The sequence below is a fragment of the Sprattus sprattus genome (assembly GCF_963457725.1).
Source record: "Sprattus sprattus genome assembly, chromosome: 13".
NCBI classification, from domain to species: domain Eukaryota; kingdom Metazoa; phylum Chordata; class Actinopteri; order Clupeiformes; family Clupeidae; genus Sprattus; species Sprattus sprattus.
In genome coordinates, this window is record NC_137911.1 from 28924028 (window position 1) to 28949027 (window position 25000).

Genomic DNA, 25000 nt, shown 5'->3' on the forward strand with positions numbered 1-25000 from the left:
GAGCAAAGCCCAGATTCACACTGCTAACAAATACAAACTGATACACTTTTTCTCTCTTTCTCCATGTATTCTACCCCTTTCACCCAGTGTATTTGCCACGTCTGAGCCAACCCTTTCTGTTTTATCTCTCTCTCTCTCTTTCTCTCTCTTCCTCCACTCCATCGTCCAACACCATCCTCCTCTGTCAGTCCTTCGCCCCCTCCACACCAGATGACTGGCCCACTAGAGGCTCTCGCAGTTGAGCTCATGTCTGACAGAGATGGAAAAGATGCTTGTGTGTGTGTGCGCGCGCGTGGAGTGAGTGTCAATGTGTTTGTGTGTGTACTTGTGTGTGTGTGTGTGTCTGTGTATGTGTGTGTGTGTGTGTTTGTGTGTGAAGTGAAGTGAGTGTCTGTGTGTGTGTGTGTGTGTTTGTGTGTGTGTGTGTGTGTGTGTGTGTGTGTGTGTGTGTGTGTGTGTGTGTGTGTGTGTGTGTGTGTGTGTCCACAGAGGATATTCAGGACCAGTCATGCCAGAGTATTTTATGCTATCTTCTCAGCTGGCATTGTATCTCCGCACTTAAACCAAACAACCCAAAGACCAATCATGGCTGACACACAGATGGGCAGTGCTATATAGTATCCATGGCAACAAAGGAGGCACAGAACAAGATGGACTTGTGATTGTTCCAGTGTTCTGTTCAGTGCATTACCCCTCAACATGCTAGGACGCATTGAGGCTATTTTTCAACCCATGCCAGAAATACAGAAAGGGTAACATGTCAAAATAACAACCAACATTTGCATATCATACTCCTGCAGATAATCTTCTCTCTGTCTAAATGTGTCTTTTAGAGCATCTGTTCACAAACATGAATGGAACTTTGCCTGTTCTTGGCAAAGATTTGATGGTAGATTCACCTTGGGTTTTAATGCTATAAAAGGATATGTGTGTGTGTGTGTGTGTGTGTGTGTGTGTGTGTGTGTGTGTGTGTGTGTGTATAGATGCATGTCTGCTCATGTGTGTTTGTGTGTGTATAGATGCATGTCTGCTCATGTGTGTGTGTTTGTGTTTGTGTGTGTGTATAGATGCATGTCTGCTCATGTGTGTGTGTTTGTGTGTGTGTGTGTGTATAGATGCATGTCTGCTCATGTGTGTGTGTTTGTGTTTGTGTGTGTGTATAGATGCATGTCTGCTCATGTGTGTGTGTTTGTGTGTGTGTGTGTGTATAGATGCATGTCTGCTCATGTGTGTGTGTTTGTGTGTGTGTGTGTGTATAGATGCATGTCTGCTCATGTGTGTGTGTTTGTGTGTGTCTGCTCATGTGTCCAGTCACCCCACCCCCACCCATGTGTCCAGTCACCCCACCCCCACCCAACCACACACTAAAATGATTCAGGCCCCGTATTGATCGATCCTTGATTGAACCTACTACCCCCATCCCCCCAGGCCACGGCCTCACAGCAGCCCCCTCCTGACTGGGTGACCCCCCCTGCATCCCACAGCAATCTCTCCGCCCAGTGTGCCTAATTTACATTCAGTCATTTAGCTTTTATCCAAAGCGACTTACAGTGTATACACATTTTACATTTTCACTGATGGCACACTACACATCAGGAGCAATTAGGGGTTCAGTGTCTTGCTCAAGAACACTTCGACAGGGAATCGAACTAGCAACCTTCTGATAACTAAACGACTTCTCTACCTCCTTTACCACTGTGCCTCTGCATAGAGCTTGTGCTTACAGACGTAGGTGTGGTGTGCCACGCAGCGCAAGCAAACGTGTTGTTTGTGGAGGGTGGAGAAGCATTTATGACAGAGGGAAGTCTAAAGGGAGGATTGCAGAGAAAAAGCTGAGATTCAAATTCTTGTGGGCAGGTTGTCAGTTGTGCCGACGGGCATACTTAAGCAATGCTAAACGCAGGCGTGACAGAACAGCCCAGTGCAAGTTATTGTGCAATAGGTCAACATGATGATCTTTATGTGGCAGCAGAGGCAATAGGAGTAAACAGCCCAGTAAAGCTGTTGTTGTGGCTGAGTTTGATTTGTATCTGTTTGTGTTCACGATATTTCAGATATCTGTGTGTGCTCTGTGCTCTCCGCCTGCATGTGTATGTTTGTTTGCCAGATCAAGGCCAAACGACTGAACAAACAAATCAACTGTAATTCCATTTGATGGTTCCCTTTGGTGGGTGGCACTGGAGGGATACCACAGACAGCTGAATTACTAAATAAATAGTATCTTTTTTTAAATAGATACTTGAGAGAAGAGTGTGACAGGAAGTGAGAGGGAGAAGAGGTGGGGAGTTGACAGGAGAAATGACATCAGGCCGGAATCGAACCTGTGTCCTCCATGGGCATCAAGCCCGAATGTGGTCGGGGCTACTGGTTGCGCCACAGTGCCCCCCCTAAATAGTATCTTAAATGGACAAGTTGGTTCAGCGTGTTTTTGAGCAGTCTGAAGGGCAAGCCTGAAGCGACCTGAGCCACGAGGGTAAGTGAAGAGCAGAGACAAACACGGCAAACAGGAAATGATGTCGCTAAACACATCCCCACCTCTCCTGTTCCTCTAAAACAGCTCCAGTCAGCAGCTGGCAGACGCCACGAGTGCCCTCCATGGAATCGATGCTTCAGAAACAGACCAGAAGACGGAGGACGGAGTGGGGTGTCACCCAGTCTCCATCAGCCCCCGTCGCCTCCACTTGTGTTCTGCTGAGACGTGGAAATGGCCCGGCGCCGAACTAGATCTCCCATTTACCCCCTCTGACCTCTACCACACACGGAGGAGGAGGCTGTAACGCTTAGTCTCTAAACGCACAGTCACGAGTAATGCTATACCATGGGCCCTTTGCATTGTTCATTGGATACTGATTCGATTCCACTGCCAAAGTCTTGCCTGTCCCACAGGGCAGTACGAGGGTTGGGACATGGACACTTATGGGCGCTTATGCCCCATCTACAATAAGTGGGCTGCTTGCTAAAAGAGAGTGAGACAAACGTATGTAACATCAGAGGATGTGCCTGGCTTTAGGCTTACATGCACTTGTCTTGATAATTGCCGTAGAGGTGGCTGTTGAAGTTATTGTTTAAGTTAACATAACATGCACTTCATTCAGTAATACATCTGCGTTTTTCTTCTGAAGGTCAGATTATGTACTGCAGGGTATCTGTGGGACTGGCAGACAGAGTTTAAAAAAATCACAGCAAACATGTTAAGTACTGCTGTGCTGTAGTGCTTTGAGTGGTATAGATGCCTATTTATGTGAATTTAAAGGATTACCAAGTGAATAACAATGACAGTGCTCCACCACCTCTGAAGGGGGGATGGAGAGAGAGAGAGAGAAAGAGAGAGAGAGAGAGAGAGAGGGAGGGATATTAATGGAAAGCAGATAAATAGAGCTTTCCCACTTTAAGGTCACTCTTGAAGAGAAAAGACACACACACACACACACACACACACACACACACACACACACACACACACACACACACACACACACACACACACACACGAGTGAACGGAAGAGTGAGTAGATGAATGAGTGAGCAGGTGGAAGAGTGACTATGTCTATAAAGTATATCACAACCAACTTAAAACAGCACCACGCCTTCATCTCAGGCATTATCTGTCACATGTAAAAACACCATGTGATCACCCACGACATATATAATATAATATATATAAATATTATACAGTATATATAAACAGGATATAGGAAGTTAAGTAATTCGGGATGTCATATTTACTCATGTTATTTGTTGACGGTCATGTGAACTGCCTGCCAACGCTCTCCTTCAGACGGTTGCGGAATTATCAGATGCCTGAAAGTCATATACCGGAAGTGACGTACTGTTTCTAAGTGTCAGAATCTACTTTTTCTTAGGATTTTTTAGGGTTAGGGTTAGAGTATAAGGCTAAAAACTACCAATGCCTGAAAGTACGTTACACTTCCTGAACCCCCTGTGTATGAGGTCATAGGACGCCGATATATGACTTTCAGGCATCGGATAAATCCGCAACCCTGCCTGCCAAAGCTCTCCTTCAGACAGCACCGACATTAGCGTCTCTGCCGAGTCAGCAAGTCCACTTCCCATCAGGAAACACTCTATCAAGGTCCTCTCTTTCCGAGCAGTGTGGCAAAGGCAGCTCCATTATAGCAGGGCAGACACTTGGTCATCACCCTTTCCATTTCCAGATCCATCAGGGCTGCTCTTCAGAGAGAGTGTTTGATGAGCCAGCAAAACAAACAGCTAAAAATAAAACACACGGTCACACAGTGGTGTAGTCCAAGGTATACGCAGGGCCCACTTATTTTTCAGTCAGCATTAGGTATACCCACTTCTCAAAACAGGGCGTTTATCCTTTGCTGTATGGGCTGCTTAAAAAAAATTCTCTAAATTAAGATTATACCCACTTCTTCAGGGACAACTACACCACTGCGGTCACAGCCAAAGAGTACCACAGCATTGACCACAATTCATATAGTTCCCCTCCAGTTTGGCATAATCAAAACCCAAGGCATGGACTCACTTTGATGCTGACAGACACAGCAAAAGACCAAACTAGCATCATCTAGCAGTGATTGTAACTGTTGACCTAACCATAGCATTTGAATGGATTTACTGGATGTTCAAAAATGTTATTTATGACCGTTCCCTTGTACTCCTGGACTATTTAATATGCATATTTATATTATCTATTTTATTTTTATTCAATGTATTAACTCTCATTGTACCCTCGGCACCATTGAAAATGAGGATTTAATTCCTCAATGTGTTTTCCGAGGCCTAAATAAATCAATCAATCAATCAATCAACTATCCCATTTAAAACTGTAGGTGTGTGCTTGATTAATACCACACTACCAATACACTAAGATCATACCACAAGACATCACTAATTAGGCACACTATACTACCTAGACTGCTAGAAGGTGCACTGGTTTGACCTCTCTCTGTGGCCCACATCAGTTTGATACAGGCACAACAAACAGATAGTCCTCAAAGGGCCGCCAGGCTTACAGTAAGGTCATTAGCTAGGGAGATTCTATTTAGTGGTTTGATGGCCAGCCTGGGCCCAAGAGCCTTTCATTTAAAGGTCTTACTGGACAACCTGGAGCCACCAACCTCCACAGTAAGTCGTTCAATTCTATTTAGTGGTTTGATGGCCAGCGTTGGCCCAATAGCCTTTCATTTAAAGGTCTTACTGGAAGCGCAAGTACAACCTGGAGCCAACAACCTCCACAGTCTGTCTGACTGATTGGACTTTGTCAGTTTTGTGTCCCAGCTCAAGGTTGTAGATGACAGCATGGCAGAGTGCTGTGACCGCCCTCCAGCCACACAGACCAGGGCTCTTGAAAAAGCTGTGTGCTGCTGTGTGGCAAATCAACTTCTTACAATAGTAAAGTATAAAAAAAGCAAAACAAGATCAACATAAATCCCTTAAGTCTACTGCCATGCCAAGATTCATTCAATGTTATTAAATTCCTAATCACGCCTTTGCGTGAGTCTCTGTGTGTCAGCTGTGTTGGTGAATTCTGCGTCAGGGTATTAAGGCATTTCTTTTTTTTTAGTTGATGCAGTCCGAAACAGGTCCCCCCTCTGGCCAGCTGGAGTGTGAGGCCCGGGGGCTTAGAACTCCTCCGGCCTGGCGTACATGTGGGTCGAGTCCATGGGATTAGGAGCGGCTAGGGGCTTAAGGAAGGCTTGGGTCAGAGCCATGGCGGTGCCAAGATCCATAATGGTCCTAAATATCAGCCCAGCAAAGAACTCTAGGATTCATGTTAATGCACATATTCATCCTCGAGAGTTAGGTCGATGGGAATCTCCTCCAAATAATCCATAATGTGCCCACGGAATACCCCAATAAGGTGTCCGACCAGCATAACATGGACCAGTTCAAAATTGTATGTGTGTGTGTGTGTGTGTGTGTGCTTAAAATAAATTCTTCTATCTGGCAGCAGGTTTTAGTTTACAGAGCAGATCCCCTGCAGAGTAGATTGATTCAGACCACCTACACAGAGTTGATGTTTTGTTCACTGACAGAAAGTATTCTACTAGCCCTAAACTCAGTATTCATCTTCTATAGTAGTTTTATATCAACTAAACCTGAACGGAATCAACCAAGAGATGAAACTGACAGTTAGCCTATGTATTAGTTGGTGAGGGAAGTAATGGCAATACACTTTGTTCTCTACTTCAAAAAACTCTATCAGATAGGATGCTTTTCAAGTTATGTTAAAATAGTAAAAAACCCTTACAGGATTCTCATCAGAGAGAATACAGATGGAAATGAGTTTTGTAAGTCACCTACGGGTATTTTTAGCTGAAGCCTGCGATCTCCCTAACCATCTTGACAAGAACACATTAACACACACAGAAACGTGCACCTGCAGTGAGCAGATCAATGTAATTTGTTCGAAACGACGCCACTGCGAAGGATAGTAAGGGGTGCGCAATGACCTTTACATCCCTATCGCACTAACTGTCCCAGCCGACAGCTCTGCTGCTCACATCACCGTTCCTGCTCTGGGCTTACGGCAGGTGCGCTGAAGACGCATGAAAAAGATCATCTAACTTCAGTGTTTTGCTTTGGCCATGCAATCATGCCTTCCTTTCCCCTTGTATTTGAAGCTTGTTAACGATTGGTTGTCAGCACGGAGAACCTTATAGGGTGCTTGGACGGTCGGTTGTTATGTAGCTTGAGGGGTGCACACATGACTGGAGCGCTCAAGTTCCTGCGAGCCCGTTAGTCAAACGACCCGGTGGTTTCACAAGGGATCAGCAGAAGAGGAAAATACGAAACTATTTCTTGGCAGCAACGTACACATAAATACTCTTCCTCGCCGGTTTTTTTTGGGGGTTCAAAACAGAGCAGGCCTTGGCGGACGTGGGAGAACACAGACGCTTGAGCATCACGCACCGGCTGGAGAAAGATCAAATGAATTTAAGTATCAAATGATTCAATGCGTCACAGCACCTCATGAGGCCAGTTCCGCGGTCAGTTCCCCGGACGATGCCCCGAAAACGTTTGTCCTTAAACAGACAATTTTAAGACTATGTATGCAGAAGCTTTGTAAAATTACGAGGCACGTTTTTTTTTTTTTGCGGTAAAGTAGCCTGATGTAGCAGTGACATATTCAGGACTGTGAATATGATCATCCTAAACTGTAGAAATCCCTACTGCCAGTGGAAAATAAATATTTATACCCATAGTGACAGGCATATCGTTTGAAGAAGTGGGACAGCTGAGTTGGGAGCCGTGACACATCAGAGCCACTATAAGAACAACGGTTTTTCCCCAGCGAAATTAATGTTCATTCAGCGGTAATAATATCGACACAAAGGCAACGCGTGTGGCATCCCTTCAGGTTACGACTTAGCCTTTAAAGGCAACACATAAACCTCACTGAGAACGGGATCTTTTGCACTAGGCTATGATTGTTTTGGTATAACACCGAAGATATCCGGCATCTGGCAGAAACTGTGAACATAGTTACAATGCTTACCGTCAAATTTTAGATGTGAATCCCCTGAAAATGAATGGAGCGAATTCTGTTTAAACGGCTCAAAGAAAGCAAATGTCCAAGCTTTCCGTAGGTTTTCGGCCACTGGCGCGTCGGTCGGACTCTCTCTCTCTCTCCCCCCTTGTCTCTCTTTAGCTCTCTCTCTTTCTGCCATCCAATGGAAATTGACACATTTTGACTTCACTGCAGCAGTTCGCAGCACATGCTCGGCTTCTCAGACCCGGCTCTCTTGTTTAACTATTTCGTGGCCGGTAGATTTCCCATCCCTTCACAACATTTTCCTCCACAAGATTTAACTAAGTGTTTGAATGGTGAACAAGCAATTAAGCAGAGTCTATTTCAAAGTTCCTTTTTATATGATAGGGATATGCAGTGTCAATTAGTGTATTATTTTTAAATGTCTCATTATAAATTAGGCTATATTCAATGTCCTGATTTTTAATTCGCTTTTATACACATGTAATACACACTTCCTGTGTCTACACCACCAATACAAGTTTTCATGTCCCTAGGCCTATGTCAAGATAAGATGTTAAGCTACATCTGGTGTTCAGTGTTGATTGACTTAATTAAAGAAGTTCAAAATAACTAGAATAAGACATCTTAACTCTCTCCACCAAAACAACAGACAAGCATTTAGCTGTTAAATTGGGGAGTTATTCCTCATGAACCCAGTCATAAAAAATACCAGAGTGATTAGAGGCTCCATACGTGACAAAGCCTTCAGACCAGGAGTTCTGGACAGGGTTCACTGGGTTGCCTGGATGTCATGGCAACCTTTCAGTAGCCATACAAAGCCTCTCTAAGAGCCTCGCTGCATTCTAAGGTGAGCCAAGGCAAAGGGTCAGGATGAAAGAAAATGATTTGCTATCGCCTTTGTTAGTCTATTGGAGGATGAAATTGTGCCTATTCCTACAAATTTGGATGGTATTGGCTTAAGTTGCCAGCCACTGTTGAGTTAGGCCAATTGATGATGAGAAAGTTTGTGGTGGAACTTGAAGTAATAATGACAGTGTTTGATGTGCTAAAAAAGTGTCTTCTCAGAAAGTCTGGCAGAAACTATCACCTCCATGGCGCCAGCAAGCACAGAGGCAATACTCATGCCACATCTTTTAGCTTCATAATCATTTGCTAACAGAAAGTAAAAGGGTTGGATACATTTAAGCAGTTCCACCAGTAGGCCATCTAGTCTCTGACCTTTCCCAACACAAAGGTCTAGTTGATGATTCACATGACCTGATACAGAGTATCACCGCAATTGCCACTAAAACTGCCTGAGTTTAACCTACATTAACCATGGTAGTACCATAACCTAGCCATTTAAACAGTATTTTTTAAATGATCCTGAAACCAGTGCCCTAATCTACTGTTTCCGTGGTGACTCACCTGTTAGAGGTCCAGGTCTCTATTCAGAGGTGTCATGGAGATATCTTTTTCCGTTTACCACCTGCTACCTAACAAATATTTCATGGGTGATGAGAGGTGGGAGCAGGGAGGGGGAAGGTGTGTATCCAGTGTCACCGGCTGACCGCTCACCAGCTGGGGATGGCAGTGACACCCGGTACCTTCATCCACTGGTGTAGTCCAGGGTATACGCAGGTGTACGGAGTATACCCACTTATTTTTCAGTCAGCATTGAGTATACCCACTTATTTTTCAGTCAGCATTGAGTATACCCACTTCTCAAAACAGGGTGTTTATCCTGTGCTGTATGGGCTGCTTAATTTTTCTTAGAGTATACCCACTTCTCCAGGGACCACTGCCTTCATCAAATCAGTCGTACAAGGAGGTGGAGCCTCCACAAATACTGGAGTTTTTTTTCTGGGGTCTTCAGACACCTGAAGGTTTAGCATCAAATGTTTGTTTTTTCATTCAAAGAACAGTTGACTGACAAAAAAAAAGAAGTTGTTTTAGAACTGGCAAGTAGGTTCTCTCCAGGGTTCTTCATCTATGGGATACTTGTAGATCTATGAAGTACCTCCCAAAGGGATGAAATCAAAGAAACGTTTTCAAAGACTTTTCAGAATATTCTTTTCAAAGAATATTTATCACTGACGTCTGCGTGTATCGACCTGTGTATTAATTCTGTCAGAGAATCCTTCACTTTTGAATCACCTAACTTGACGAGTCGCTCTGTCTCTGGCATACTATCAAAGTGTTGGAACTATGTTCCAATCGGGACTATATATTTATCATACATGATGACATAACCATGTCACACACTATAACCCACTAGTAAAACTTAATCTCATTGTCACCCATGGGGCAGACTCGACTTCAACTATGCTGTTTCCGTTTCATCCTAAAGCAGTCCACAGACCATCAATAATAGAAGAGATGAGTGGGAGTCATAGAGACAGACTAGAGGTAGAACAAACTTACGATGTCGAGCTAAATTACAAGGGATTTTTCATTTAATTGTGCTTGCATCAAAGTAAGGCCCATCAACCTACCCTTTGTCATAAATCATAACTTTAAATCTCCTTCAGTCAATGTGTGAAACAATCTGGGGTTCAGGAAAGCTTGACATAAGGTGCCATTAAGCTACTCAAACGGTCGTGTCGGATAGTCGGGTGGTGGGCGGGTGGCCGGATAGTACGTAGCCTACTAGTTACCATTTGTGTCCCGTTAGGGTATGCTGCAGGACACAACACACAGCAGGTGTCCCACGGAACAGATTCACAGCCAATCATATGACAGACTCCTAGCTATAGTTAGTTTAAGGTCAAACCACCAGGTTTCGAACTCGCAAGGAATAGCCTGCTAAGAAATGACTGTGTGGTACAACTCGCTGTTTCAATTGTTAATATTCTTTTCATGGGGCACATAATCAAAAGCTTCCCCAGCCCAAAAACAACCATCTCCTCTTTTCCGCAGCCATTTGTCATTTCATGAAAATAAGTCTGTCCTTCCGTCCCCAAGACCATTTTTTAATACAATATTGTACTTTCAAATCAGCCCATTCCAATTAAGCAAGTATTACAAATGTACAAATGTGTGCCACAGTGCCTCCTACAGGTTGTTTATATATTCACAAGAGAAGCAGAGCAACCAAATAGTCTTATTTTTAATGACATCATCGAAGCAGAAGATGCATTATTTATGAAAAGGTAAAAAAAGAGCACGTCTTTAGTCTTTCTCAATAAGTTAAATCCATCAGCGTGCAGAAGGGACTTAGAGGGACATTTTTTTTTTCTTTTTCAAAAAACAAAAACAAAAGCAAAAAAATAAAACAAAACAAAAATAGCAAGCAGAACAAAGAAGGGGGTATTCATCCAGTCAATAAACATACAAAAAAAAAAAAACATTCCCCCCTCTCTTTCATGTCTTGTCTTTCATTTTGACATTTCTGAAAACAGGGAAAAAGAAAAGAACCAAAAAAAAAACCAGGGCAGAAACTGATGCAGGTGGCCCTGAAGTTCTTTTCGGGACCTATACGGGCTTCATCTTTTTTTTTTTTTTTTTTTTTTGCATTCCTTCAATTTTTTTTCAACAATTAACTGATAAGCATATGATTACAGCTGATAAAAAAAAAACAAGAATATAATTACAATGGCAGACATTGTCATAATAATAATAATAACAACAACAATAATAACAATTATAATAATGGTGAATAAACAGTCCTGTACAGACAGCCGAGCCCTGTGATAGGTCGAAGCCTATAACCCGGTGAGACGATTGGTCAGTTCCTGCAAGGCTCGGGCTCAGTGACCGGCCGAGTGGACAGTGCAGGCTGGCTGGTGGTCAAACACTGCGGACATCATCTTCCCTCAGCCGCCTCCTGTCTGAGGCCTGAATCAACGGACCATACACACACACACACAGACACAAAGACACACACAGACACACACACACAGTTATTAAAAGTCAAACAGTGCTCGGTTTGTCCAGTTGACTGCACTAGTGATCGTACCTCACCGAAAGACACAAGACAACGTTTATATTAGTGCTGTCAAAAAATGTAAATATTTAATCGCGATTAATCACATTTTTGTCATAGTTAACTCAAAATTAAATCGCAAATTTTTATCTATTCTAAAAGTCCATTAAATTATTTTTTTTCCATCATATTAATTAAAATTTTAATATTCTTATCAACATGGAAAAGGGGATTGGCTTGCTTTGCAAAACAGGGCGGTACAAAATAAAATAATAAAGCTCCTCACAACGCGTTAATCGTGCGAAAAAAGAATTGACGGCGTTAAAATGGGTTTGCGTTAACGCCGTTAATAACGCGTTAAACTGACAGCACTAGTTTATATGTGACCTCCAAACAAAGACTGTGTGATGACTGAATGTGTGTCGTTTCTATTGTGTGTGTTTATTTTACGTGTGTAGATTCAGCTCTGACCTTGTCTCTGTGCAGTATGGTGCAGGGGTCACCTTCGTGGGGTGGGGGATGTCAGTCCAGCTCGTGGACCTGATCCTGCAAGGGGGCCACGTTCCTAGCCGGCTCACACACACGCTTGGACATGATGTCCCACTGAGGGGTGTGTTGCTTGGGCTTGGTGCCTAGGAGAGGAGAGGAGAGGAGAGGAGTGGAGAGGAGAGGAGAGGAGAGGAGAGGAGAGGAGAGGAGAGAAGAGGAGTGGAAAGAGAGGAGAGGAGAGGAGGATAGGAGAGATGGAGAGAGGAGAGGAGGATAGGAGAGATGGACAGAGGAGAGGAGAGGAGGATAGGAGAGATGGACAGAGGAGAGGAGAGGAAGATAGGAGAGGAGGATAGGAGAGATGGACAGAGGAGAGGAGAGGAGGATAGGAGAGGAGGATAGGCGAGGAGAGGAGAGGAGAGGAGAGGAAAGGAGAGATGGACAGAAAGAGAGGAGAGATGGACAGAGGAGAGGAGAGGAGGATAGGAGAGGAGGATAGGCGAGGAGGATAGGCGAGGAGGATAGGAGAGATGGACAGAGGAGAGGAAAGGAGAGATGGACAGAAAGAGAGGAGAGATGGACAGAGGAGAGGAGAGGAGGATAGGAGAGGAGGATAGGCGAGGAGGATAGGCGAGGAGAGGAGAGGAGAGGAGAGGAGAGGAAAGGAAAGGAGAGATGGACAGAAAGAGAGGAGAGATGGACAGAAAGAGAGCAGAGAAAAGAAAGAGAATGAAGAGGATAAGCAAGTTAAAAATGCAGACCTCAGTCAAGCCTCAACATTCCATTAAAAGCAGGGGCAGGAGGTCAAGTGTGAGTTTAGTTGTGTGTTTGTGGTTATGTGTGTGTTTGTGTGAGTTTTGTAGTGTGTTTGTGGTTATGTGTGTGTTTGTCTGCTAACAAACTACACCCTTGAACCAAAACATTTTCAGCCGGTCAAACTCACACTGTAAGACTTAGCATGTACACACACACACACACACACACACACACACACACAACTAAAGGAAAATGTGCATCAGAGGACTCTGCAGCCCTCATGGCATATGTAATGTTGGGCTGGTGACCGCAGACACTTTCATTACTAGGTGGCATTTTGATCAAGGGGTTTTGTGGAATAAAACATCCATTCTACTCTCTTGTCCTTCCCTCCCACTCTGGTTCACTCACCCTCCATGCCGTTGTGCTGCTCGTAGCTGCGTTTGCCCAGGATGGTGGGCGAGCCGTTGTTGAGGATGGGCGAGGACTTGATGGGCGTCAGGCTGCTGGTGGAGATGGTGGCGCTGCGCTGGACCTCAGGCTTGGGAGCCCACGGGTGGGCCTCTGGGACACGAGAGAGACATGAGAGAGACACGAGTGAGACATGAGGGAGACATGAGAGAGACATGAGTGAGACATGAGGGAGACATGAGAGAGACATGAGTGAGACATGAGGGAGACATGAGAGAGACATGAGTGAGACATGAGAGAGACACCAGAGGGACATGAGGGAGACACGAGAGAGAAACAAGAGGGAGACACAAGAGAGACGCGAGAGAGACACACCAGAGAGAGACATGAGAGAGACATGAGAGAGACACCAGAGAAACCAGAGAGAGACACAAGAGAGACACCAGAGAGAGACATGAGAGAGACATGAGAGAGACACCAGAGAAACCAGAGAGAGACACAAGAGAGACACCAGAGAGAGACACAAGAGATACGAGTGAGACATGAGAGACAAAAGAGAGAGACACAAAAGAGAGAGACACCAGAGAGACACCAGCGAGAGACATGAGAGACAGGAGGGAGAAACAGTTCCTCCGACTATCTACCCAAGGACTCCATAGTTTGAGGACTGGTCGATGAGATCTTCATAACATTGTGTGACAATTACGTGCAACCTACAATTAGCTTCTACAAAACTAAAATGATGTTACAACTTTTTTCCCCCGAGTAATGGTTTTGTGTCTTGCGTGGCTTTGTAACTCACGCATTTGCAAGACTATAAATCACACTTGGGGTGAAGTGAAAAACACTAGAGGAAAGAGATCCAAATCTGTGGGCTACATTGCGAGATGTTACTGTTGGCATGATCCAGAGACAGACACTGGCAGGGTGACCGTGACACCGGGACAGGCACTGGAGCAGCGCCATCAGCCCGTTCCCTTCTCCTCTTACCTAGGTATCTCACCACGGACTCCAGAGGCTTCCTCACCAACGGCTTGAGCGGCAGCAGCTTTTTGGGAACTTCTGGCAACCGCACCACACCTACGAGAGACAGCAGAGTAAACCACAGGCGAGCACAAACCTGCTCCTTTCCACCGTCTCCAAACCCAGCTCCAGCGCGGCACAGCAGCCATGGCATTGTAATGATGTTACCATAGTAACGGACACAGCCATGGCATTGTAATGATGTTACCATAGTAACGGACACAGCCATGGCATTGTAATGATGTTACCACAGTAACGGACAAAGCCATGGCATTGTAATGAATGTCTTTACTTTAATTATTTCCTACATTGTAGATTAAAGGCACAATATGCAACAATTATGCTTCAGGATTAGGGTTAGGATAAGCAGTTTAACCTTAAAATAACAGCTTAAAAAAAATTGGGGCGCTACAATGACTTTTAATATGGAGAATTGCGTCCGTGCCAATGGCATAGCAGGGTCGATAGGCATATAACTGCCTTCTGTAGTTTTGCCTGCCGATGCCCGCCGACCTGACTTTGATTACCTTCTGCCGATCTAGTAAGTAGCTTATTTGCCGTCTTGCTTAGTCTTGTGTTGCACATGATTGATGTTTGACTGTGTAAGGACAGTCATTGAGTAATTAGTTTGTCATAATGTCAAAGTCAGCACATTTCAAGAGATTTCGTTAGTTTTAGCTGCTAGCATACCTTTAGCGAATAGCTATTAATCCTTAATGCACCTTTAATACTGAAGAAAGTTAAAACTACGAAAGAACACATATGAAATTATGTCCTAAACAAAATAAATTGTTATCTACCATGTAGAAAATAATAAAATTAAGAAAAAACTTCTCAAAAAATGAGAAAGTGTGTCCAGACTGGTACTGTATGTATATTCATTTATATTATTGAGGCCTACTGATTGTGTGGACTGTACACGGTCAGTGTTGATTGCCATGATCTGGGAAGAGCTCCATACATAAGAGCCATAAGGGGGTCACGTGCACTCACTCTCAGCCTTGACGGCGGTGGAGTTGACCGGGATGTAGGGGTGTCGTCCCAGGAAGTGGGAGCGCAGCAGGTCCTGGCAGGCGCGGCGGGACGCCCGGGTCAGCTGGGTCGTGTGCAGGTAGAAGGCCTGCCTCGTCTTCGCCGCAAACTTGGGGCTGCCGCTGTGCCGAACTGGCATGTTGTGAGCATTCTGAGATCAACACAGAGAAACAGATGGCGTCAGAGAGAGAGAGAGAAAATGGGTGTGCCGAACTGTCATGTTGTGAGTATTCTGATATGAACACAGATAAACAGACGGCGTCAGAGCGAGAGAGAGAGAGAGAGAGAAGAGAAGAGAAGAGAGAGTGAGAGAGAGAGAGGGAGAGAGAGAAGAGAGAGAGTGAGAGAGAGAGAGAGGGAGAGAGAGAAGAGGAGAGAGAGGGAGGGAGGGAGAGAGAATGAGAGAGAGATAGAGATAGAGATAGATAGAGAGTATGGGTGTGACAGATTCATTCATCAGACGCATCCCATTCATTTCATTCTTTCTTCGGAAAGGCAGAAAATACAATATCAGAACTTCTTCACTTCCATGTGAGCTGTTGTTGAACTGTTTGCAGCCCTCAGCTTGACAAAAACATCATCATGTAATGTTACAGGCTGGCAAAAAGCTAGGGCTAGAGAGTGAAAGCTATATATTTTACCTCAAATATTCTTTATTTAGTGGGATTTTTTTTCCCCCATCACAATGGGATATTGTGTTAAAAAGGAGCAGCATAGATTTTTACTTCGTTTTTTTTTCTCCATCTTTTAGGACATCCATTATTGCACACACCTGAATAGGGAGAACAGACTGTGCTCCTGCTGTCAGCCAGCCACCCACACAGACAGACACAATGCTTTCGAATGCCATGCTATAAAGAGTAGCGGCTCAAGACAGGCAGCTTTACTTCCTGTGAGTTTCATTTGGATGTTTTATTGTTTGCATTCTTTTTGGGTACCAGTCTGTTGGAGAGGAAGATATAGGGGGAGAGAGGAGGAGGAGAGAGGAGAAAAGAGGAGAAGGAGGGAGGGGAGGAGAGAGAGGGAGAAAGGGGAGGAGAGAGGGGGGAGAGGATAGAGGAGGTGAGAGGGGGAGAGAGGGAGAAAGGGAGGAGAGAGGGGGAGAGGAACTTGGGAGAAGCTAGTATGCCACCACCCCATGTTCCCTCCGTCCCCTCAAATTGGAGTTCCACTCCTATATTAGACCTGTGTGGTTCTGGCTGTATGTGTGTTGGAGTTCCACTCCTATATTAGCCCTGCGTGGTTCTGGCTGTACAGGTGTTGGAGTTCCACTCCTATATTAGACCTGTGTGGTTCTGGCTGTATGTGTGTTGGAGTTCCACTCCTATATTAGACTTGTGTGGTTCTGGCTGTATGTGTGTTGGAGTTCCACTCCTATATTAGACCTGTGTGGTTCTGGCTGTAGTTGGTTTTGGCTGTATGTGTGTTGGAGTTCCACTCCTATATTAGACCTGTGTGGTTCTGGCTGTACAGGTGTTGGAGTTCCACTCCTATATTAGACCTGTGTGGTTCTGGCTGTACAGGTGTTGGAGTTCCACTCCTATATTAGACCTGTGTGGTTCTGGCTGTACAGGTGTTGGAATTCCACTCCTATATTAGACCTGTGTGGTTCTGGCTGTATGTGTGTTGGAGTTCCACTCCTATATTAGACCTGTGTGGTTCTGGCTGTACGGGTGTTGGAGTTCCACTCCTATATTAGACCTGTGTGGTTCTGGCTGTATGTGTGTTGGAGTTCCACTCCTATATTAGACTTGTGTGGTTCTGGCTGTACGGGTGTTGGAATTCCACTCCTATATTAGCCCTGCGTGGTTCTGGCTGTAGTTGGTTCTGGCTGTATGTGTGTTGGAGTTCCACTCCTATATTAGACCTGTGTGGTTCTGGCTGTATGTGTGTTGGAGTTCCACTCCTATATTAGACCTGTCGGTTCTGGCTGTAGTTGGTTCTGGCTGTATGTGTGTTGGAGTTCCACTCCTATATTAGACCTGTGTGGTTCTGGCTGTATGTGTGTTGGAGTTCCACTCCTATATTAGCCCTGTGTGGTTCTGGCTGTACGGGTGTTGGAGTTCCACTCCTATATTAGACCTGTGTGGTTCTGGCTGTATGTGTGTTGGAGTTCCACTCCTATATTAGACCTGTGTGGTTCTGGCTGTATGTGTGTTGGAGTTCCACTCCTATATTAGACCTGCGTGGTTCTGGCTGTATGTGTGTTGGAGTTCCACTCCTATATTAGACCTGTGTGGTTCTGGCTGTATGTGTGTTGGAGTTCCACTCCTATATTAGACCTGTGTGGTTCTGGCTGTATGTGTGTTGGAGTTCCACTCCTATATTAGACCTGTGTGGTTCTGGCTGTATGTGTGTTGGAGTTCCACTCCTATATTAGACCTGTGTGGTTCTGGCTGTATGTGTGTTGGAGTTCCACTCCTATATTAGACCTGTGTGGTTCTGGCTGTATGTGTGTTGGAGTTCCACTCCTATATTAGACCTGTGTGGTTCTGGCTGTATGTGTGTTGGAGTTCCACTCCTATATTAGACCTGTGTGGTTCTGGCTGTACGGGTGTTGGAGTTCCACTCCTATATTAGACCTGTGTGGTTCTGGCTGTATGTGTGTTGGAGTTCCACTCCTATATTAGACCTGTGTGGTTCTGGCTGTATGTGTGTTGGAGTTCCACTCCTATATTAGACCTGTGTGGTTCTGGCTGTATGTGTGTTGGAGTTCCACTCCTATATTAGACCTGTGTGGTTCTGGCTGTACAGGTGTTGGAGTTCCACTCCTATATTAGACCTGTGTGGTTCTGGCTGTATGTGTGTTGGAGTTCCACTCCTATATTAGACCTGTGTGGTTCTGGCTGTATGTGTGTTGGAGTTCCACTCCTATATTAGACCTGTGTGGTTCTGGCTGTATGTGTGTTGGAGTTCCACTCCTATATTAGACCTGCGTGGTTCTGGCTGTATGTGTGTTGGAGTTCCACTCCTATATTAGACCTGTGTGGTTCTGGCTGTACTTGTGTTGGAGTTCCACTCCTATATTAGACCTGTGTGGTTCTGGCTGTATGTGTGTTGGAGTTCCACTCCTATATTAGACCTGTGTGGTTCTGGCTGTATGTGTGTTGGAGTTCCACTCCTATATTAGACCTGCGTGGTTCTGGCTGTATGTGTGTTGGAGTTCCACTCCTATATTAGACCTGTGTGGTTCTGGCTGTACTTGTGTTGGAGTTCCACTCCTATATTAGACCTGTGTGGTTCTGGCTGTATGTGTGTTGGAGTTCCACTCCTATATTAGACCTGTGTGGTTCTGGCTGTATGTGTGTTGGAGTTCCACTCCTATATTAGACCTGCGTGGTTCTGGCTGTATGTGTGTTGGAGTTCCACTCCTATATTAGACCTGCGTGGTTCTGGCTGTACTTGTGTTGGAGTTCCACTCCTATATTAGCCCTGCGTGGTTCTGGCTGTACGGGTGTTGGGACTGACCGGGTTGCTGCGGTTGGGTCCCGGCCTCTCCCCGTCCAGGCGTGTGGGCATCTTCAGGCCGCCGTATTTCTTCCAGTATGTCCAGCAGGTGGCGCACAGCCGACACTGCATGTTGGGAGGACCCCACGAGTACCACTGATACGAGTTGGTATCTTCAGATGTGACACACACACACACACACACACACACACACACAGACACAGAGAGAGAGAGAGACACACACACACACACACACACACACACACACACACACACACAGAGAGAGACATGCTTTATTTATTAGTCCTCAATACAATCGATATTTGCATGCCTTTCCGCCAAGGTTATCCATCGCTATTAGGGATGCCTAATCTCCCTCCTAATACAAAGTAATCCTGTCTGTTTTTGCACGGAGATAAAAATCCCAACCCTGACTAGGGATCAGCTGGTACTCACTAAAGCAGCTCTCGCAGGCACGGCCCAGCAGTGGTGGCTGGCCCGGGGCTCCTGGGACCCCTGGAACTCCTGCGACCCCTGGAACTCCGGGAACTCCGGGGACCCCTGGAACTCCGGGAATTCCTGGGACCCCTGGGGTTCCTGTTGCGGCTCCCGGGACTCCCGGGGTTCCTGCTGCTGCGGCTGTTGCTGCGGCGACTGCGACGGCTGCTCCCGCTGCGCCCCCGGCGGCCGCTGCCCCGCTTCCGTTCACAAGGCCGGCCAGCTTCACACTGTTGGAGCTCAGCTGGTTAGGGTTGGGCTTGTTACTGGATGAGTGGAAGACGGACAGACAGACAGACAGACAGACAGACAGACAGACAGACAAATTAAAGACACAGACATTTATTACAGTCAACAAACTAACCTTAAGCCAACGACTGAGAATGAGACTAAAGGCGTTTAACCTAACGTTACACTGCTTAACAGCCTAACAACTAAGAGTACGAACACACCAGACGCGTTTCTAAAAACATGACGCTAGTAAAACCATTGTTTCCTATGGTACGGCGCGCCTTTCGTGTTCGCCTTTTATCCGGCACGCGTTTCTAGCGTTTTTTTAAGGTGCGCTTGAAAGTTGAAATATTCTCAACTTTTCAGCGCAAGGCGCAGAGGCACACCGCTCATCAATGTCACACTCAGCCCATTTGGATACGCACACAGCCCCGCTTCATAGACGCCGGGCAAAACTAGGCAAAACAGCCTTTGTGTGTGTGTGTGTGTGTGTGTGTGTGTATGTGTGTGTGTGTGTGTGTGTGTGTGCGCGCCTGCGGCTGCTGTTTTGCCCCCGCACTTTGCTCTGGCGGTTTTGGAGCGTCTGCGTTTTTAGAAACGTGTTTGGTGTGTTTCAGCCCTAAGGGGGCGGAGGAAAGGGAGCATCATCATTTGGCCTTTGACCTCTGGATACTCACTAGTTGGGGATGTAGACCTGCTTCAGCTTGCTCTCGGCCTCTGCTGCTTTTAACCGTTTCTGTGCCAAACAGGGCAAAAGTAAGTAAGTAAGTAAGACTTTATTTATACAGCACATTTCATACAAGAGTTGCAATTCAAAGTGCTTGACATAAAATCATTAAAAGCAAGCAGCAGGAGCAATGCATGATAAAAGGAATAAAAGTCATAAAACCCTTAAAACAGTTTAAAAAAGAAATAGTGAAATCAATGCCAGATAAAATTAATAAAATGCTTTGGTAAAAACATTTTTTAAGCTGCCTTTTAAAGATGCCTAAAAAGGCAGGATGATCAGTGGCGTGGCAAACAGCGATGCCACACACACACACACACACACACACACACACACACACACACACACACACACACACACACACTGTGGTAAAGAATCGGACCAGATGAGCAGAATCAAGGGTCGAGACGGTAGGAACAATATCAGCAGAGTGAGAAAAAGGAGATTACAATTCAGTGTCTCAGTACAGTTCACCCACATTCAGTTTCATCCTACACACACACACAGACAGACACAGACAGACAGACAGACAGACAGACAGACAGACAGACAGAGAGACACACACTTTCTCATACTCTGCATTCACTTCTCCTCCCCATCTTTGACAACACTCATTATACAAAATTGGTTAGTGGAAAGAAGAGCTGTCGATGTCTTTGCGAAAAAACATACAAGGACAGAGAGCTACACCAAGGACATCTTGCCGTTCATTTGCAGAACAAGTGGAATTATTGGGGAGGGGAAATTAAACCATGAGGCCTTGAGGCTTTGTGCTGAAAATGAGTGAGGTTGGAAGCTCCATAAATAACATATGCCAGATGGTTTCTCTTAGACCACAAAAGAACAGAAAGGAACTACAAAAACACCATGAGATGATCCAGAGAGGCGGGTGGCCAAGAGGAGCTGAACTGAGGGGGAGCCAACAGACCTACCTGCTGTACATATCTGTCCGTGGTCTTCCACATGTAGTAATACTCAATAATACTGGTCAACGACTTCCAGGGAAGCTGCAAGGCAGAGAACATTGAACATTGATTGATTATCATAATTATTACACTTATCCCAACTCATCCTTTATGAACAGAGACTGGAAAAAAACACAACTAATGGCTGTTTAATGTTTTTGTTTTTTTGAAAACATGCAGTAATTCACTCGTCTTATGTCCTAAGTGCTGTATGTGAGGTGATCCAAGACCCCCACTCAGGAAGAGAGCACGGAGAAACATGAACGCTGTAAGACGGCTAAGAAGTGAACAAAACAAAACTTCTAACAAAGAAAGCTGCCGGCCCTCCATCCATCACGCTGGGCAAGAACAGAAAGCAGCGGGAGGCTGTCTGCTGTTAAAGACAAAGAAACAATGAGGCCTCCATTGTCTGCATTGTTCTCCACCTCTCCTCTACTGCTTTTTCTTCTTTTTCTTCTCCTCCTCCTCCTCCTCTCTCACTCTCTCCTCCTTCCTCCCCCCCTCCCTTAGTTTTTACACTCCTTCCATCTCACTTCTTTTCAACTTCTTGCTCTTCCACTCTGTTGGTCACTCAATTTTCAACTTCAATTTCAGTTGGCTTTATTGGCATGAATGTGCGATACACTGTTGCCAAAGCACTTAAACAATAACAACAATAATAATAATAAAAACGACAATAACGATGCTTATTCAGGAACAGATAAATACATTTAATAAATAAACAAATAAAAAAAGTTCCATTCTCACACGCCCACTCTCGCACTCGCACTGTCGGCGAAGTCTTTGCCGTATTTCTCCACCTCTCCTCTACTGCTTTTTCTTCTTCTCCTCTCTCGTTCTCTCTTACTCTCTCCTCCTTCCTCACCCCCTCCCTTAGTTTTTTGCACTCTCACTTCTTTTCAACTTCTTCTAGCTCTTCCACTCTGTTGGTCATTCTCTCACGCCCACTCTCGCACTCATTCACTCACAAAGTCCTGCTGGATGTCGGCGAAGTCTTTGCCGTATTTCTCCAGCGCCTCCTCGAAGAGGTTGGCCTCGGAGGCGCTCCACTCCTCCATCTCGTCCCGGCACAGAACCGGGCCGCCCTGGGGCACCAGCGCAGCGATGGCCCGCGTCATGTCATAGCCGTTCTTATGCAGCGTGTCCATGGCATGGAACTGTGGGGGGGGGGGGGGGGTTTGGGGGTGACAATAAGGTACATGTATGTATGCACATTCACACACACATGCATGCAATCACACACACATAGGCACACTCAGACCCAAATACAAATACATACACATACACACCCAAATACAAATACACAAACATAAACATGCACGTGCAGACACACACACACACACACCCCCCCCAAATACAAATATAAAAAACAAACACACACACAGCCAAATACAAATACACATACATAAACATGGACATGGAGACACACACACAAATACCTATATAGACAGGGACATCTAGGGCCTAAAGCACTCACACTTGTGCAGTGCACTGAATGAGGTGTTTGTCAAGGTCACTGAGTTCGAACCTTATTCTGGCACATATAGAAGTGTGTCGTTCGATGTAAAAGGAGTTGCCCTTACTTGTCTAAGCACGCATTTTATGTGTGTGTGTGTGTGTCTAAGAGTGCGCGTGTGTTAGTGGGGGCTGTATTTTTTCCCCACGACATACTGGTGTTGTTGCTATGCAACAGAGCTAAAGGAGTGGAGATGATGAGTGATGTCATGACCCATCACGGTTTCTGAGGCAGGCAGGCTTGGGGCAACACAAGTCCTCTGGGCCTCGCCGTGACGATCACATCACCAAACCCAGTTCCCCTTTCTGTCCACACGGGGGCAGCACTGAGGGCGTTCTCAATCGAGAGGTCTTTAGCATGGAGCAGTTTTTGTTACTACAGGTCTCACTCTCAGAAAAGGCAGTGTGTGTGTGTGTGTGTGTGTGTGTGTGTGTGTGTGTGTGTGTGAGGGGAGGGGGTGGTTAAGAGTGTGTGAGTATGCACTCTTAGGGTATTGTGTCCATGTTTAGAGGTGAATGGTTTCGTATTAAGTTTGGGGCGTTAGGCTGGGGTGCTGGATCAGGGTAAAGAGTATGAGGTCATATTTTCAGAGGTCAAAGGTTGGGTATCGGCCCAGGGGTTGAGACTGGACTAGAGGCTTACCAGTGTGTGTGTGTGTGTGTGTGTGTAAGGGGAGGGGCTAGAGGCTTACCAGTGTGTGTGTGTGTGTGTGTGTGTGTGTGTGTGTGAGGGGAGGGGCTAGAGGCTTACGTGTGTGTTTGTGTGTGTGTGTGTGTGTGTGTGTGTGTGTGTGTGTGTGTGTGTGTGAGGGGGAGGGGCTAGAGGCTTACCAGTGTGATATCTCTGGAGGCGGCCGCTGCGCTCATGTGAAGGCTGGGCTGCCGCACGGAACTGCTACAGTCCAGGGCCCTCGCAAACGTGCCCACAGACCTGCACAGGCACAGCAGCAACAGCACACTCAAAACAGAACTGAAAGCCATGGGTGTGTGTGTGTTTGTGTGTGTGAACGAGAAAGTAAGTGAGAGAGAGAGTGAGAGAGAGAGAGAGAGAGAGAGAGCGAGAGAGAGAAAGAGTGTGTACATGTGTGTGTGAACAAGAAAGTAAGTAAAATAGTGAGAGAGAGAGAGAGAGAGAGAGAGAGAGAGAGAGAGAGAGAGAGAGAGAGAGAGAAAGAGTGTGTGCATGTGTGTGTGTGATCTCGTGGGTGTAAGCCAGAGAGTTAAGTGAGAGAAAGGGAGTGTGTGTGAGCTTGTGGGGTGTGAGCAAGAGGGTACGTGAGAGTGAGAGACAGAGAGAGAGAGAGCGAACGAGTGTGTGCATGTGTGTGTGCTCTCACCGTGCCACCACTAAAAACTGGTCAATCTGTTTCTCTGTGATCAGACTGCTGGGGTCCCAGACCTTCTCCTCCAGTTTGGTCAGGTCTCTCTCGTCCTCTTCCCCTGCACACACACACACACACACACACACACACACATCAGTCAGCAGGGGCCAACCGCTATGGATGACCCGAACGGCCATTATTGCGAAAGAGAAAATCCATGCAAGTCACAGAGTTTTGGATTAGACAGTGGATTTTATCCAAGAGCATCTATGGCAAACATCTAACTGGTATATACACACAGAGCAATGCTTTGCTGGCAGTTTTCTGTGTGTGTGTGTGTGTGTGTGTGTGTGTGTGTGTGTGTGTGGGTGTGTGAGTGTGTGAGGGGCCTACCCTCTGCCAGGAAGTCTGTGATGTCTGCCTGATACTTGTTTCCAACGCGGATCTCCCCTTTATCGGCCAGCAGTGTCTTCTGCTGGGGATCATACACCAGGGAGTAGAAGAAGGCATCCTGAGAGAGAGAGAGAGAGAGAGAGAGAGAGAGAGAGAGAGAGAGAGAGAGAGAGAGAGAGAGAGAGAGAGAGAGAGAGAGAGAGAGAGAGAGAGAGAGAGAGAGATAGAGGGAGAAAGATAGAAAGATAGAGAGAGAAAGAGAGAAAGAAAGAAAGAAAGAAAGAGAGAGAGAGAGAAGACAGAGAGAGATAGAGAGACAGAGAGAGAGAGACAGAGACAGAGAGAGATAGAGACAGAGACAGAGACACAGAGAGATAGAGACAGAGACAGAGAGAGAGATATAGAGACAGAGACAGAGACAGGGACAGAGACAGAGACAGAGACAGAGAGATAGAGACAGAGATAGAGACAGAGAGAGAGAGAGAGATAGAGACAGAGACAGAGAGAGAGATATAGAGACAGAGACAGAGACAGGGACAGAGACAGAGACAGAGACAGAGAGATAGAGACAGAGACAGAGAGAGAGATATAGAGACAGAGACAGAGACAGAGAGATAGAGACAGAGAGAGAGAGAGAGAGAGAGAGAGAGAGAGAGAGAGAGAGACAGAGACAGAGACAGAGACAGAGACAGATAGATAGAGACACAGAGAGAGAGAGAGAGAGAGAGAGAGAGAGTGATTAATATGTTATCCATGAGATGTACCCATGAGGATTCTGAAGTCCAATCCTAGATATCTGTTAAA

At 45.7% G+C, this 25000-nt stretch overlaps 2 protein-coding genes across 3 annotated transcripts in view; both read right to left on the reverse strand.

The window, feature by feature from the left end:
* tmem229b (transmembrane protein 229B) overlaps nt 1-7599 on the reverse strand; it is a gene marked incomplete at its 3' end in the record, with an annotated part of 9546 nt that extends 1947 nt beyond the window's left edge. The window contains exon 1 of the mRNA XM_080850486.1: nt 7487-7599. The remainder of the gene's footprint in view (nt 1-7486) is intronic.
* Nucleotides 7600-10445: 2846 nt separating this feature from the next.
* mta1 (metastasis associated 1) overlaps nt 10446-25000 on the reverse strand; it is a 38460-nt gene continuing 23905 nt past the window's right edge. The window contains exons 6-18 of one of the 2 annotated variants that reach the window (XR_013968877.1): nt 24197-24314; nt 23819-23921; nt 23313-23412; nt 21935-22123; nt 20934-21008; nt 19952-20010; nt 19002-19309; nt 18567-18718; nt 15060-15249; nt 14034-14123; nt 13044-13196; nt 11859-12019; nt 10446-11299 (exon numbers count right to left, since the gene is read on the reverse strand). Coding sequence is in view for 1 of the 2 variants with exons in the window: in XM_080850485.1 (XP_080706611.1) it covers nt 11910-12019; nt 13044-13196; nt 14034-14123; nt 15060-15249; nt 18567-18718; nt 19002-19309; nt 19952-20010; nt 20934-21008; nt 21935-22123; nt 23313-23412; nt 23819-23921; nt 24197-24314 (1647 nt within the window). In the remaining variant the exon portion in view is untranslated. The remainder of the gene's footprint in view (nt 11300-11858; nt 12020-13043; nt 13197-14033; nt 14124-15059; nt 15250-18566; nt 18719-19001; nt 19310-19951; nt 20011-20933; nt 21009-21934; nt 22124-23312; nt 23413-23818; nt 23922-24196; nt 24315-25000) is intronic. The other variant, XM_080850485.1, reaches the window with a different exon arrangement.